The sequence below is a fragment of the Centrocercus urophasianus genome, unplaced genomic scaffold (assembly GCF_019232065.1).
Source record: "Centrocercus urophasianus isolate 14NV4802_14NV808 unplaced genomic scaffold, USGS_Curo_1.0 seq_16, whole genome shotgun sequence".
Lineage (NCBI taxonomy): Eukaryota > Metazoa > Chordata > Aves > Galliformes > Phasianidae > Centrocercus > Centrocercus urophasianus.
In genome coordinates, this window is record NW_024884711.1 from 17,123,121 (window position 1) to 17,140,730 (window position 17,610).

Sequence of the window (17,610 nt, forward strand, 5' to 3'; positions counted from 1 at the left end):
GTTTTATTATAGGCTGCTTTTCCAGCTGGTTTCACTGGAAACAATACTGCAACAACAATAGTTGTCTTCTACATCGTAGAGTGAATGAATGGATAAATTCTAGAAAATCATCCTTGACAATAACGAACAGTTTGCATCATAAATGTAAAATAACATTGAATGGCAATCCTTTTCTTCCATGTAAGGGAAACCAAATCAAGCATGGGAACAAGGTATTCTTTAAAGGCAGAGAAGCTCAAAAATGGGACCCGGAACATTTTTGAAAGAGAAATACGAAAGATCCCTTAAAAAGTCACTCACCTACTTAACACAGAATTTCCTGTACCTTCATTCTGGCTTGCAAAGAGCTGTTCATGAGGGAAAAACATTGCTTGGATTAAGAAGAACTCAGCAAACCTACATACAAACTCAAATCAAGATAACATCAGGCTACGTGTTTGTTAGCAGACTGTTAATTGATGTAATCAGCGACTCTAAAAGTAGAACCACTATATCTTCCACGATATTTAATTCTTAGCTTGAGTTTCCTCATTCTTTCTTCGCATTTGGATGAATTATCTCTCCAGAGTAGGACTTTTTTTTCACTATAGTTCTACCAATAAGCCCCATTTCTGGAGTCCCTGTTTTTGCCATAATACAGATAAATAAATGACCAATAACACTACTGACAGACAATAAAATACCCTGTTCTGCCTTAGTTGGACAATTTCCGCTCAGGTGCAATTGCTCACATAGGTTACAAATCCACCACAGTGAAGCAGGAGGCTTCTTTAGTTTGCACTGTTGGTGTGTGTCAAATTACTCTGATCATTCATTAATGGGAAACCACTATCAAATGTTGAAGTTAAACAACCAGACCTGACAGAATTCCAAATTCTGTGATAACTCAGGAATTGTGAATCATGGGCTGGAAGGCAGGCACTGGCTTATAACCCTGGGGCTCTCCGAGAAGTATCCCAGGCTGATAAGCTGGCCCCAAGTCATAGATTATGCAGTTGGTTTTTATATTTTAGTGAAATCCACATGGAAACCCGTTTTCCTTTGTCACTGTCCACCCGTTTAGTTCACACATATCTGTTTGGTTCCCAGCTATTGTACAGCTAGCATAAATTTCATTTGATTTTGCGATCCATCTGTTTTAGCAGCACAGATTGACACAAACCACTCATTTTTTGCTAAATCATGTTTCCTGTAAGGGGTAAATTTTTACACTCATGACTGCTGTTTTTCAGAGCTGCATATATATATTTTCAGAGCTGTATAAACAGGGGCAATCCCATGTAAATTCACCTGCTCTTATTCCTGGACTAATACCGTGCAGCTCTGAAGACACATTTAGATTCTATGACCAAAAGAAATAAGCTGCAAAATTAAGTTTTGGAAAATATTCATTGAAATACCATGCTGAATATCACCGGAACAGTATCAGTGTTCAGCTACTAAGTTCAACTGCTGCAAGTTTGTGAAATAGTTCAGATGAGCAGGGTGGGAACAAGCATATTGTCACCTTTCTCTCTCAGAAAAGAATATTATGAGCCTTGAAGTTAACCAAAATGCTTCTGATTTCACATATTAATAAAAGAAAAGATGTTCTAGGAAATACTTCCAAATGATCTTTTCCTTAACTCTTGAAAAGCCTTTCCAAAAGTAATTAATTTTTAGTAGGGAGTTTTTGGTTGTGTGTTTTTAACTTAGTGTTGTTATATTCTTGTTAAGGGAACGGGTTGTAAAGCACCTGTTCAGAATGGAGCATGGAGCACCCACTTCCTGTAGCAGTTTGTTCTGGAAATGAAAACAAGGTGTGTTCCCAGGATGGGCATTACAAAGCCACAGCTGCTCATCTGTGGCATTCTGTTGTTTCTCCATTTTTCTCCATTTTCTGACCTAGGCTTTCCACAACCTGTCTAAGAAAACATCAAAAGACAAATACAGATGCTATCACAATAAATTCTGTCCTTTTTTAGAATTTTGCTTCCAAATGTTTGTCCAAGGTCTAATTTGAGGTCAAGATACCCATCAGGGTCACTCCTACCTCAGCTGCCAATGCTTCCTCTTTGCACTTCCCCCAGCCTTACATCACCAGCACCACTGGGATTCCCCGTGGTGGTGCAGCCTGTGGTGGTGTTGTCTTTTGCTCCCTAAACCCTGCTTGGGATAGTCTGGGAGAAGGGACAATCCCTGCCCACCCTGCCTACCCCCAGAATGGGGTTTCCACCTCCTGGATGACAAGTGAGAAGTTTGGCTTGACAGGTGGCACAGAAGACTCTCAGAGCTGAAAGCATTATGATGAACTAGCAATAGGACAAGAAGTAGTGGCTGTCAATTGTGCCAAAGGAAATTCAAGTTGGATATTAAGAAAAAATTATTCTCAGAATGAGTGGTGATACGTTGGAACAGGCTGCCTGGGGAGGTGGTGGAGTCACCGTCCTTGGAGTTGTGTGAGAACTACACAGATGTGACACTGAGGGACATGGTGTTGAGCTGTAACAGGCATGGGTTGATGGCTGGACTAGATGATCTTAGTGGTCTTTCCAACCTTAATGATTCTCTGATTCTAGGGATGGAAAGAGAAAGAATTTCCTCTCCTAGAGAAGATGCATGGTTTAATGGGATCATCTAGATCTCCGAATGTCTTCAAATAAAATTGGGCATAAGTCAGGGATGTGTATTACAGAGATTGCCAAAGGCAAAGGTGGACTGCCTTTTAAATGTTTTACACCTATCTATGTGCATTACTCATGATTTCAAATCCTCAACAAATAAACAAAAGGTGAGCCATCACCTTTGATGGTTCTCCCTTTTGCTGTTTTCCTCCTGGCACTTCCTAAGAGTTTGAGATAAATTTCAGCCTTTGTTTTAGAAACATGGCTTTTTCACATGGTTAAAGGGAAACGAAGATGAAAAGGTTAACCATGAAGCCAAAACACAGAAACCAAGAAACGAAGCCAAACAAATCCACCATTTATCTTCGTTTCACAGATCATTTTTCTAAGCCTACTCTGCAATTTGGGGAGCTGATCCAGTATTTTCAGTCAATAAAAATGGCTCTGCTTGTCAAAAGTTGTATTTGAAGTACATGGGGAAAGTAAGTCCAAAGCACATTGGCCTTCTCTGTGAGGTCTGCCAGGACAGGAAAGTTTTAGAGAAAAAATTGTAGTATAGTGTGGATAGATGCATGACTGCTGTGCCTTGCTTCTGTCTTTTACAGATCATTAATAATAAGCCTGCCTTTTTTTTTCTTTTTTCTTTTTTTCTTTTTTTGAGTTTTCTAGCTTTTCTACGCAGATGGGTGTTCTTTAAGTTCAAGAAAAATCCAGGTAACTGAGTGGAACTGCTCAGAATACCCAATTAGCATGCACTAATTCTCATCTCACTCTCTCCTTCTCCACTAAGGCATGTCTGCAACGGTAGTGCTAAGCAACATGAGTTTGTTTTATCATCTACAGATTTTATCATTAGCATTTTATCATTAATATAAATGTATAGTCACTAGGAATTACCAGGAATTAGAGATAATACGTAGCAGATACTTCACTAATCTTCAATTTTCTTTTTAACAATTATTCAAACCAGCACTGTATGGTGGAATCTCACTCAGTAGGCCCTGGCCTGCAGCTGATAGACTCCTGTAGTTCCAATAAGTACCAGTAAGATTCCAACGGCCACTTCGGAGTCCCTCTGAACACTGTCACTGCATTCGTAGCAATGCTTCGTGCTGCCCCTAGATATTTTATCACTGAATCATAGAATCATCTACCTTGGAAAAGACTTTCAGGATTAAGTCCGACCTTAAACCTGATCTGCTGAGTCCCATCACTAAACCATGCCCCTTAGTGCTTGGGACTGTTCTCACCCCTTACAATTTAACTGTGAAACCCATCAGCAAGCTTGTAAATGAGAGCATTGTGGCTGAAAGCAAAATTTATCTATTTAAGTGCCACGTAGATGTTTAATAAAAATGAAAAATATTTTATGCTGTACTGAAGAAAGTATTCTCAAAATAGGGGGCAAAATCATGGAATGTGGTAACATTTAGTGAATGCAGCATTTCTAGGGATCTGGAACTGATTTGCACTGATGCATCTTTCCTGGAGGTAACAGCCACATGAAAACATTTATACAGCAGGAATGAGATGCAAATGTACTAAATCTTCATGCTGACTCCTTTCCAATTTGGAACTTTTTATGTGCTTTATTATACAATGTCCAGTCCAGGTGTCTGAAGATAAGAATTTGTTCCTGAAGCAGGAATGAAGAACCAACATTTGTGTCACGTTGCATACGACCACACTGCAAGATGAGTTTGTGTGAATTAAAATCATGTGCTGCCATCACATCATGTTACTTGAATAAAAACAGTGAGGGTTTCCTAAAAAGTCCTTGTGTCTAAGTAACTCCTCACTGGATTAATGATGAAATTCATCAAAATGAAAACCTAAAGACAGCTCCCCTTGTCCCTGCTCCGGGAACTTTCTCGTGGAAACAAAAATGTGAAAGACTCCACATGAGAGTGGTGCTCAGAGTGCAGGTAGCCAAAGGCATGTGATTTACAGGAGTATTCCTTTGATGAAGCAGCGTGCCGATCAACTCAGGCAGTATGGCTGTAGAATTGCCCTGATTTATGAGTTACTTTAAATCTTGCTTTCTGCTGCTCTGCATATTGCCAAAACAAAGATATTGCATCTGTTTCATGTAAAATTCCTAATTCAAGCTTACACCCAAGCTTCAAACCAGTTTTGAGAAGTGAGAAGAATTAAGCCAGCACTTCATTGCTTATATTAAAACAAATAGCATTTTTGAAATAATATTTTTGTCAGTGTCAATACTAAGTTTTCATTATGGTGACAATGAAAAATTGCTCAGGATATCATTTTCCTAAATTATTTGGCACATAATAAATTATTTTAAACAATTTGGGGTAAATCAAGCAGTTAAGTGCAGTTTGATGCCACCACAAATGGTGTCTTCGCACACTAATTACTGTAACAACCGTGATACTATTGTTGTCCATACCACTTTAGACTGTAGGGAGGTTATAATTCAGTTTTAATAGTTTAAAACAATTCTTTGCTATACCAATGACAACATTGCTTGTTTTCATTTAGTATGTTGTATTTTGGAATGCACAAATAATTTATTTAAATAAAAGTATATACAAATATGATGAAGGAAAAACTCTACAGAGTTCGGTACAATGGCTGCATGCACTGGGAATGATGCTATGATTTGCTTCAGAGGAGTGAAGTATGAATTGAAAACTAGGAAAAATTTGGATGGTGTGCTGCAAATCCCATCACCACATCGAAGGGTCTTCAAACCTGAAACATATTATGAATAGAAACCTATTAAACACATTTTAAAGTCCTTTCTGGGAAATTCAGAGTTACAACTACTCAAAAATTTTCATTTTAATAATACCACCAATAAGGAATACATATCCACATTTGCAGCACAAGACTCCCATCAAAACAGATGAACCTTGGATGATCAAAAGTCTTGTATACTATATTGAAATATTTTAAGAGAGCTTTTTAGCTTTTAATCAGGAGTAAGCAGTTTCCAAAGAGAATGGTGCCAAAGCCACATCATGCTATCAGCATCTTCAAACAAAACTGAAGTAACCATCCAATATGTTATCATTGTATTCCACTCCTTAGTATCAAACATTTGAAATACATGTTGAAAGCAGTTCTGAGAGCAGGATTTGATCTAGTCATTCTCTGCTTATCCTGGCTACACAGAAAGATATTCAACAAGTTACCACTGAACATGGAGAGAGATACACGGAAATAGATTTGCCATCGTTTCTGCCATCTAAATATTGGGTGGCTAGTCTTACCTAAGCATCTAATCTGCTCTACAGTCACTGGAGAGACACCAACACCCTGAGAGGGTAGTTAAGCCTGCACATTTGAGGATGGAGTGGCTCATATGAGAGAGATCCACCTCTCCTGTTGACTACACAAGGAACTCAACAGCTCCTTCACATGAAATACTTGAGTTTCACAGAAGCAGAATGCATACTGTTACCGAGTCATAACTCCACAGGTCGAATAGATCAGAAAAACAACATCTCACTTTTTTGTTATAAGAACTTACTTTTACTCAGGTCAAAGCACCTCCTTTTTTCAATTCTTCTGTAACTTCCTAACTATTACTTGATTTCTGTAAGAAAATCTTTAAACATTTTTTGGATGCTCTGACATACGATATTTTAGTCAGCGAAAGTGAAGTGCTGAATTCAGCCAGACATGCTGAACACAGTTAAGCTGTTTCTTAATACCTCAGCGTTCAGCTTCATCTAAGATATACGATGTTTTAGAATATCATTAAAGTTTAGAATAATACCAGCCTGCCTTTAATTCATTTCGCTTAGTTTTCTCTAGGAGGAATGCTCACACAGACACACTGTACATCAAACGTGTGTCCAACCTGTGGGGCTCCCCTAGTTTCACTATGAGTTCTCAAACCCCCTGGAAAATTTCCACTAAGTCAGAGAAAGGTACTGATGTCTTGGAGAGAGTCAGCTCCTGATGTGTCATCAAACTCAGGGCTGGATAGAAAGAAGACATGATTATATCTTCACATGGGGGTAAAAGCTGGAATGGGGTGAAGAATCCATACTGTGTTTTATCCTAGAAAACATATCCATAGGAAACTAAACATCATTGTTCCCAGTACTCACATAATTGTCATCAACGAATGACAAACATGTTTTTTTTTCTCAGTTTAAAGTGCTGTTACAGGGGGGTATGAGATAAAAATCTGTTTCTCATCAATTCCTGATCTTAAATGCAGACTTGTTTGTTATTTCGCTCATGAGTCTTAGCTCCCTGGCGTGTTATAAGTAGCATTATTGAAACAATAACAACCATAAAATTTTGTTGTAAAGGGGGGAAAATTACAGAGTATTAGACTTTGTACTACCCTCTGTGTTGCCTCAAATTCATGGCAGCGGAAATTTCCCATTATGTGAGGATTCTGCCTCCTCATTACAAAACACAAAATAGTCTCAAGCATTTCAATGTACTCCATGCAGTTTTTTACATAAGCATATGCAGATAGAACCATTTCCCAACAGATGTGGTTAGTCATCAAGCCTTAAGTCAACATTCTTCCTACATATGGATCCGCAAAGCTGATGGACACTCCGCTGACAGCAAAGTTTTGGTCACCTCTTGGTGACATCATCATCCCCAAAGTCCAGTGCTACAAACTATTACAGTTAATTATTTAACTAGTTTAATTGAGCTTTTGCACAATGGATGGAAGTGCAGAGCTTGGAGACTCCTGAGATGGGTGCTGCACAAAACATTTATTCCTGCAGCAGTGTTAGCAGCAAGCTTCATACTTTCAGCAAAGTCCTAAACTGAGCTTATTCGTGATTTTTTGTGACTGAATGTTTTCTTTTACAAGAAAATAAAAATAAAACCCCCTGTATTTACTTTTTCAGCATAGGCAGAGTAAGGGAAAATTTTCACAGCTGCATAAATTGTGGTCACCACTACAGTATCTTACATTGTAATTTCAGTGTCATTACTTAATTATACATTATACATTTGAAATTCCAGTGCTGTTCAAAACACCACTGTTCTTCCAAACCAAGTGCAAGTGGAAATACAAAGGCCTTTTTTTCCCCCTCTTTATGAAACATTAGGTACAAAACAAGTGTGAAATACTGTATTTTAAAGAACACTCATAGCTATGCATTTGTAAATAAACATATCTGCACATTTATCACTCGTCACACTTCTTTAGAGGGGAAAAATGGCAACTTGTGGAGTAGGAAATAAATAAAAATATGCCATCTTTGGGGATCCAATGTGTAAGTAAATCATCATCGGCCATCAGTGCACGATTCTGTGCAATACAGTCCAGTAAAGGGCAAGACTTACAGAATGCCTCCCCTCCTTCAGCCAGCAGGTTCTGCCTGCTCTGAAAATCAGGAAACAAGGAGCTTGGACTATATTGTACCTGGGAAAGCATTTCTTGCATTGATAGGATGATTCTGGTTCTTAACAAAGAAGTTGAAAATGTGTGTAAGGATATGTTTATCCAGCTGTTGGTGGCATGTGTTTTCTCCCTGTGGAACATGGTTAATGATAACAAATAGGACTGTTAAATCTAAGTTAGAAATGAAAGCCTCTATAAAACTTCCTCAAACATACCGGGATCTAGGAATGTTTTCTGTGCTTTCCCTCAACAAGAGGTCTGAGATCAGTGTCTCTGGGCTTGATCTCTTTCCGTACCTAAGAAAAAAGAAAAAAAGTATATTTTTATTTATCTTGATATTTAATAATGAAGATTAAGCAAAGAACTATTAGGCAGAAAAAAAACCCTAAATACAGCTGATATAAAAACAACTTTGCAGCAAGTATTTTAATTAAATTGATCTACTCATGTTAGAAAATGTTCTTCAGTATTTCTTTTAATATATATTTTTGACAATTGTTACCTGACAATATTGAGCAATTCTATGTTTCTCAATTTGATGGAAGTTCCTGAATATTCGAGGACCTTGATCCTTACTGATCTGAGCATGAAGGAGGAAGCTGTGCATGGCAAGACCTCTGAGCATGTCATTCTTGCCCACAAACCCAGTTCCATCATCTCATTAATTTTCTCATTCTTTTACATACTGTTGTATCCTTCATTAGAAATCACATGAATGTAGAGTCAAATTTATCTATTATATGAACAGTACACAAAATTCATGCGTGCCATTGTGTCTGAAGAACTGGCCGAGATTTTTAAAAGCTAGCTAGTACATTTGGAGGTACCCACTATATACCAGATTCGGTCATAAAAACTAAGCTGCCCCAAGGCAATAACCACTCCTGAACTGCGTGGCTATGGAAGAGAGAACAGCCATCAGAATCAGAGTTCTTTGGTTGAATATCGTCTGCTACTTCTGTCTTATATTTACACAATGGCTGTCTGTTTGTTGTTTCTTTTTCTAAAATCAGGGATATTTTACCAACAGTTTGTCCAACAGTTCAATTACAGCAATTCCTCATTCTAGGAAAGAATTTACTCTCTTTTTCTCAGAAAACAGAAGCAACACCACACAGCCAGCTTGAGAGACACTTACTCACCATAAGAACTCATTAGATTACCAGTGATAACTGTAACCAAACGCTCCCTAGGTTGGAAGGAATTAAGATCGTGGTTTGTAACTTGTGTATGTAATTAGTCTGAATCACAAAGTACGTTAACAGATAATAGCTTTGTGAACATCACTTGAGTGAAATTCTAGCTCCAGAGAAGTCAAAGGTGCCATCAAAGACTTACATTTTATCCCTTGCTGTCAAGATACTTCTCCAATGGCTTAATTAATTTTGGGGAGGAGGGCAAGTTTTATCAATTGATGTCTGATTTTCCTGAAAACTGGACACATTTCTCACTTTATCATTTTATTTCTCTTTGTATTACTGCCTCACTTTAATCATTTCAGACCATCATATTTGGTCCAGAAAGACAAAGTATCAAATTCAGATTTTTAAAACAAATTTCTGAACCTATACTGACTGAAAGGTTAAATGCTATTACAGTAATGCAATCAAGCGTGGTGCTGAATAAAAAGCCATGCACTCTATCACCATAAAGGGATTTCTTTCCTGTTTCCTACTCCAATAAATAAGGATATGACCACGGCTTCAACTGAGGGGTAATCTAATTTGCCATTGTTTTTTAAGAAATTTATTTAACAAATATTAACAGCTTGCTCCAGCAGCTCACGTTTGGGCAAAAAGTCTCACTAACCTCTTGTAAAGTGTTCTCTGAGCAATAGGTAGCAACCTTCAGTAATCAGAGATTTGCTCAAACAGTGGAGAAGACTCTTGGAGACACACACATTATATGAGTCCCTCCAGCATGGCAAGACCAGTACTGCTACCTATACAGGACAGCCCCACCTTGTCATGAAACAGCAAAGCTGCACAGCAGGTGTTCCTTGGATGCACCAACTGGTGTGACCAAGGAGCAGCTGTTCTTCCTACTTCAGGTGCCAAAGCTTCCAGTCTACCCCATAATTTTGCTACTGGGAAACAACCATGGTACAGCCGTAATGCAAAGAGGTCATGAGCAGTTGTGAAAGCAAGGCCTCAGTGCAGATGTTCTCTCTTCTTTCAGCTGCTTCGTGCTTGCTCTGTGTCTTTGATGCACAGCTCTGAGACAACACAAACACAGACATCCAGGCCTTTTTTTGGAAAACATGAAAGGAAGAGGGCCTGTTGGTTACAGTGTGTGCATGTAGCACCAAGCAGCAGGAGAAAAGATTCAAAGAAAGCAGGGCTCTGAAGAAAGCTCTCAAACAGTGCAGCACAGGGGTATGATGCAAGGACATGGGACATTTTGGAGGACAGAAGTGGGATTAATGCAAAGACACGTGGATGTCTGCAGTGCAGGAGTCTGCAGCTGTGCTGGTCATCTTAGATTCTCTTCATCATCAGTGAAGATCTGGAACCTTGTAAACAATGGATTTCATCTGAAATGAGGAGTCTGAAGCAGGCCAGGAATGCAACAGGTATCTATTTCCCTCAGATCACCTCACAGGAGTACAAAGCTAATATGCTATGACTAAAGACAAATGAGATGGGATGTGAAGGAGAGGAACCCTAAAGGAGAGAGGGAGCAGAGCAGCCATGCAGACAAGGGCAAAAGTCAAGAAGGGAAGGAGGGATTGGAAGAAGCTTCACAGAAGCAGGGGTGAAGATCCCGTGGATCTTGGTCACTCACAGAGAATGACGCCCAAATGCCAGAAGCAGAAGGCTAAGCCAGAAGGCTGTCCATGAGACATAAACGTCAAACAAGAGTAGACAGATAAACTGAAGAGACAAAAAAGCACTGATCACAATCCTTGCTGCCCGTCCCGCAGCAAGCAGGCTGTGGACCTGGCCCAGCCCCAGCGGCCTGCTCACATGGGGTGAGCCTGGGCCCTGCCACCTCCCCACAGCAGGGCTGGCTGAACAAGCACCCAGGGCAGAGCCAAACACTGCAGCAAGAGACAGCTCTGAGCACCTCTGCTGTAACAGACCAAGTGATGCACATGTTTACATCAGAAAGCTTCTAAAGACATTTATTTATAAGCAGTTCATTTTGCAAGTGACTGTCACTGCTGAAGCAGGAGCTCTGTCACCTTATTTCTCTGCTGCTAATTCACCACAGAACAGAAAGAGCACAGTTCTAGTTGTTGGATTGTTTGTTTCCAAACTTTCTAGACAGCTTTAAAATCAAGTTGTTGTTACGACTTTATCTGTCGGTTTTCTTTTAAATCCAGGTCAATCCTGGATTGATGGAACCTGAATGAGAAAACTGAAATTCTGAATTGTTTTGTCTATCGCCAACAGTAACTATTCCATTCACTTCAGAGCCTAAATACAAGTGAAAGCAGTCTCAGACTTTGAGCTGTGTACTTGCAGCCAAGTCATAAGCAAAGAAAGCCAGGCAAAGTTAAAGAAGCGCTTGATCTAGTGGTTGGCAGCCCTGCTCATGGCAGGAGGTTGGAGCTAAATCTTTTACGTCCCCTCTGCCCTAAGTCATAGTATGATGCTATGCTTCTACATTTCTATACTGGAGGATGAATATAAAAGGAGGGGGTTGTTCAGCCTTGTACCTTTTAAATCAGAAACAGAATGAAAAAAAGGTGGAGACATGAAACCAGCCTAGAGATCCCAGTGCATGCAAGAGAAAGGGGCAGCAGCAGGAACAGATTATTTTAGCAGTCATCTGACAAAAAGTTACAAGAGCACAGAGCAACGCACAGAAACACACTGCACACACAAACAGCTGTGAATATTGCTTTAAAAGTCCAGGACTGAAGAACCATAATGTTATCAGCCTCCTCATCTCTGTTATGGTATTAGCGCACAGACAGACAATGTCATGGGTTTGCTGGGAAAGCTCTCAGCTACACCATAACCTCCCCTCTGATTTAACTCTTCAGACTTCTACAGGGACAAATGCAAGCCTTATTATAGATCTCTCATCTGGTTATGATATTAAACAAATATCAAAGGTCTTGTGTCACACACAGTTTAGGGACCTCAGGGAATGCTTCTATTAATCAGTCTGAACTGGACAGATGTTCCAAAGAACATAATTTTATAGCACAATGTTAACTTTTCTCAGCCTGAGCCTTCAGCACCCCTTTAAGCAGCACAGTGACCGTCAGAACACCAGCATGGGGCAAGGCAGCTTTAGGTCACACTCTTCTCTTTCAGCTTGGGCTCAAGTTCTCATTTATAGTCTTGAGAGAGTTTTTGTCAGACTACTGGGGTTTGGGGCATTCACTGCTCTATTAAGTAGCTGACAAAGTGCTTCAACTCCTACAACTTCTCAGCACAGAGCACTTTTTCCCAGTGAAACATTCACTAGTCAGTGGCAGCGACAGAAGAGTGAAACAGCTCCTACTGCTCTGCCTCATCCTCCCCAGGGTTAGTTACATTTTCTCTCGATTTTGAGGGGGACTCTCCCCATGCCCACTGCCCCGTGGCCACACTCCTGCCCACCAGCCCGTGTGTGCCAGGTGCCAGAAAGGGCTGAAGGAGAGGATGCAGCGTCGAGGCATGTGGAAATCCACCTCCGCACCCAAGGAGCGCGGGCACCACATCCTAACCCCCGCCGGGTTTTCCTGAAGGAACTCAGGAGAGACCTCCAGAGAGGCATCTCACTCCCCTCCCTCCCGCCTCGCCCCAGGAGAAGGGCAGCACAGCGAGCGGGGAGGGGGACGCTGCAGGGCCCGCCGCCTACCTCTGCCTGGTGATGAGGTTGATGTAGTGCCTCAGAGCCGAGTAGTATCTGGCCATGTCCTCTGCGGGAGCGTCCTCGCCGGGGCTGTCCGGTTTGGAGGGGTACGCTTCTGCCAGCGTCCCCAGGCAGACCAGCAGCGATAGGGCGAAAGTCAGCACCGACACCCACAGCCTCATGGTGCCCTGCATCTGGACGGCGAGCGGGGGAGAGCGGCCGTCAGCGCCCGCCTCGACGGCAGAGCAGCGCGGCCGACCCCCGGCGCGCAGCCCCGCGACCCCCGTGCCCGCGCCCACCCTGTCGCGGTACTCACGGCGGCGGTTGCAGTGGAGCGGCTCTGGGCGAAGCTTGGCTCTTCTTGCCCGTGGGTCGGGGCTCCCGAGTGTGGGACTCCGCGCCTCGCCGGGGTGTTTTAAGGCTTCCCCGGCAGGCAGGAGGGGCCTTGGGCGATCACGCCTCGTCAGCCCCAGCCCCCCCTGCCAAACCTCCGCCTGCGCCCTGCCCCGGGAGGGGCACCGGGCGGGGCCGGGCGCCGCCGCCGTCCCCCGCATCACGAGCACCGGCAGGGGAGCAAATCCCGCTCCGGGGTACCCTCCGGCCCCGGGGGTCCCCGATGTGGCTGTCCGAGAGCGGCAGGGAAGGGGGAACCGGGGCGGGAGGAAGCGTACCCCGCCTCTGTGGCATCGGGGGGATCCCAGCCTGGATCTGCTCAGCGGGATGCTGCCCGACCCAGTGCCAAGGAAGCGTGGAAGAAGGTTTTAAGGTTTGCGGCATCCAGAAATGCCAAATCAGTGCCCCAGGCTCAGTCGTTGCCCCCACTAAATAAATACACCTCGAGGATTACCTGCCCAGGGAACTGGCAGCAATGAAACTGTCACTGTGCACTCACTGCCGGGATGGCCCTGCATACCCATGGCTGCCTTCTGAGATACCATCCTAAATCTTATTGTGTTATGTTTCTGTGCCTGAACAACACACCACAGCAAACAGCCCACCAGTGTCATGGGATCCTGCTCTGACCCGCGGTGGTTGCCCCCTGCTGAACGGCACATGACAGCTTCTCACAGGACGAAGCTGACGGACCCATCTGTCCAAGGTGCCTGATTGTGGGGTCTCTTTAAACTTGCCCAGTCCTTGAGTCCTTAAAGAGAAATGGGCACCTTACAGCGAGCTAACCCCTCACACAATGGAGCTCTGAGACAAGGCAGAGTTCGAGAAACGTTTGGTCAGTGCTCTCAGAAATACGGTTTGAGTTTAAGGTGGTGCTGTGTGGATCCAGGAGTTGGATTCAGCAATCCTAATGAGTCCCTTCCAGCTGGGGGTACTCTATTGTTTTGTGATTCTAAGCAGGGTGGGCATCCTCAGCAACATGTCCTTCTGCACTGACAGCAGCAGAGTGCTGATGATGCATAGGGTGAAGCCAACTCACAAAGTTTCTGAATTCGTTGAGGAGTTTGGTGGAGTTAGCAACTACTCATACATATTAGTAAAATTGAATTAATTCTTTAGAAACAGGTAATTTGATTAGTGTCTTGATGGCCAATGACTAATTCCAGTTAGAATGACAAATCATGACTCTAAACAGATCTTATTTTTGCTGTAATTTGAAGGTAAAATAACAACCGCACAAGTAAGAATATCAGACATACTGACAGAAAGCTTTAAGACATCTTCTAAAATTGTATTATGCATATACTACATCATAGGTATTCATTGCTATAGTTATTAATATATGTAGTTACTGCTTTAATGCTCACAGAACATATTTTGAAAAACAATAATCAGGCAAGAGTAAAGCTGGAAATCATTTCCATCACTCTACATTGCCCCCAAAACCCTTATCAAGTAAATGACTCCTGCAGCATGCGAGGAAACTCACTGGTCTGTGTCCATCTCAAGCCATGGAAGCAAAGAAAATTCCAAAGCTCTTAATGTCAAAATGTTTTGAACTCTTCGTGACTCAGTAGTGCTTTGGCCACAAGCATTACAGCAAGACTGCAGCTCTCTTTTATCAAACGCTGCCTGAAGAATTTTAATTCATGTGAGGAACTTTCCATGGCATAGCCTGAGACTCCAGCTTCTGAGTACAGCACAGCCGAGGACAGGGTGACACTGTGCCCCACCATGTGGCCTTGCTGCACCCCATGCACTTTGTTCCCCCAGCAGCAACACTGCTGCAGCACCACTGAAGAGCACTGAAGGTGTTCATGTTGACTCAACACAAAATCACAGAATCATTAAGGCTGGAAAAGACTACTAAGGTCATCTAGTCCAACCACCAACCCATCCCCACCATGCCCACTGACCATGTCCCTCATTGCCACATCTGTACTGTTCTCAAACAACTCCAGGGACAGTGATTCCATCACCTCCCTGGGCAGCCACTGCATCACCACACTGTCACAGAAGAATATTTTCCAGATATCCAACATGAACCTCTTCTGGTGCAGATTGAGGCCATTACACCTCATCCTATCACTTAAATACCTGGAATAAGAGGCCAACCCCCACCTTGCCACAACCTCCTTTCAGGCAGTTGAATAGATATTAGGTCTTCCCTGAGCCTCTTCTTCTCCACACTGAACAATCCCAGCTCCCTCAGCCTCTCTCCATAGGAATTGTGCTCCAGACTCTTCACAGCTTCATTCCCCTTCTCTGAACATGGTCCAGAGCCGGAACTGAACACAGTACTCGAGGTGCAGCCTCACCATTGCTGAGTACAGAGGGAGGATCTCCCCCTGCTCCTGCTGGCTACACTGTTTCTGACACAAGACAGGATGCCATTGGCCTTCTTGGCCACCTGGGCACGCTGCTGGCTCATGTTCAGTTGTATGTCCACTATCACCCCCAGATCCTTTTCCTCTATAGCTTTCCAGCCACTCTGCCCCAAACCTGTAGCATTGCATGGCATTGTCGTGACCAAAGTGCAGGATCTGGCACTTGATCAGAAGGAGTCTAATCCCTGTGATGCTGCAAATGTGAACAACTGTGCTTTACTTCTATCACTTTACCAAATCCAAATCTTGCACCCATCTGGTTTGTCAGCTCTGAGGGGTGCAGGGGACCAGCAGGGACAGCACTGCAGCCCAGCACAGCAGGAAGACATGCCATCACCACAGTACTCCGCTCCAGCCTGGCTCTGCCACAACCACCTCCCGTGCCCTCAGCTCTGGACGTGACTTTCTCACCTTTAAACCATTTCACAAGCGTCTTCCAGTCACGCCTGTGTGGGGTGCCAAACCATACCACTTACTGCATAACTTCAGGATATTACTTCTTGTACAGTTCCAGCATTCAATTTAGGAAATCCCAAGTGATTAACCCAACATTTTAAACCAAATGATTTAGGAGGAAATTGTTCCACTGTTAACTCCTGCCGCTGCTCTCAGCATTCCCACACAGGCTGTAGCCTGGAAAGACGCTCTGTCCTCCACAGTGCCGACTTCTGCAGCAGTGCTGAAGCACTGCTCGCTGTCAGAGGTGTGCAGACACCCTATGCTGTCTTTCAGGATTAAGAAGACACTTTAGAGATTTCTTGAGGATGGAAACTTTTGCGTTTGAATAGAGAGCAACGGAGGGTACATCACTGTGGGGAAAAAGTGAAAAGGAAGATAACAATCAGATGTTATCTGTGTTTTAGTGACATAGTATGTAAAGATTCAAGCTGATTAGCCTACAAATATCAGACAACACCATGTACGTGAAGATGTCCAACACATCTTTCCACGGGCAGCATAAAGGTGTAATAAAATCACGTCATTTATTAATGGCAATATATATGATTACATTAAAGCGTGTTCGTTGCCACAATTAAAACTAAATGTAGTATTATTAAATTTAGAAACAATGTTAATTATAGCACGCTTTTTGTGGTATTCATTGAATTAAGCTTTATTATTATTATTATTATTATAAATACATACTATTACATTTGGATTAGTTGATCTTAGTGATCTTTTCCAACCTTAATGATTCTATGATTGTATGATCAGTGATCTTGAATTACCATTCTGTAACAGCCCACTAATAGTCCTTGTTTAAAATGCAAGAACAAGGCATCTGCAAGTACAAAGAAAGCATTAAAAACTGGAGCCCCCAGGAAGATAGATGAGCTACCAGGGATCTGGAAATGGCAGATTCTATCATCTGATGTTGCCTGCACTCTTGCAATTAAAATGTCTCACTAAAGGTCTCCGTAGCTGAGCAAATTGTCCAGAAATGCTCAATCTTTGGGACTGGAAGTTCAGTCAGATAAGCACTGCATAATTATTCAGTAGTCACATGAATTTATCTAAACCTATTTGGACAGAAAATTGACCTTCTGATTTACCAAATCTCTCTCGCGCACTTTACAGTATTGCACATTTCAGTCTGCTTAGAAACACTTTCAGAATAGCTTCTCACTGTACTTTGATGCATCACACCAATATACATTGCCAGACTTTTACGGGCTCCTTTCAGTGCTCTTATTCAGCTGTGCATAGCAGTAAGAGTTGAACAGAACATCTTGTAATCCCAGAGCAATGACCCCTCCTGGCAATTTGGTAATAGCACTATTTTCAAGAAGTGTATTTGTGAATCCAGTAAATGTTAAGAAGGTTCATTACGTTCCACCAAAATTATGGTTCTGGCTAAAAACAAACTGCATGAAAACAGAAGACAAAGGAAAATCCAGTGATAAAACCAAAAGCCCATCTGTCCTCTCTTCAATAGCACCTAGAATGGGTTTCTAAAGCTTTCATTCAGAACAGGAAAAGCACGCTATTCTGTTTGCTCAGTCTACTTTCCCAACTTGTAGAAAACTGTGCTCCAGGGACATTTAAGAGGGATGGCCAGCAGGGCAAGGCAGGTTATCATCCCCCT

The 17,610-nt window shown here is 42.5% G+C and overlaps 1 protein-coding gene across 1 annotated transcript; it reads right to left on the reverse strand.

Annotated features, from left to right (window-relative positions):
* Positions 1-5,128: 5,128 nt before the first annotated feature.
* On the reverse strand, positions 5,129-13,137 carry NPY (neuropeptide Y). Its single transcript, XM_042817125.1, has 4 exons — positions 13,061-13,137; positions 12,751-12,938; positions 8,169-8,249; positions 5,129-5,318 (listed from the first exon to the last, which is right to left on the reverse strand). The coding sequence occupies exons 2-4, from the start codon at positions 12,936-12,938 to the stop codon at positions 5,294-5,296; spliced, it is 294 nt and encodes a 97-aa protein (XP_042673059.1). The 5' UTR covers positions 13,061-13,137; the 3' UTR covers positions 5,129-5,293.
* Positions 13,138-17,610: the final 4,473 nt, after the last annotated feature.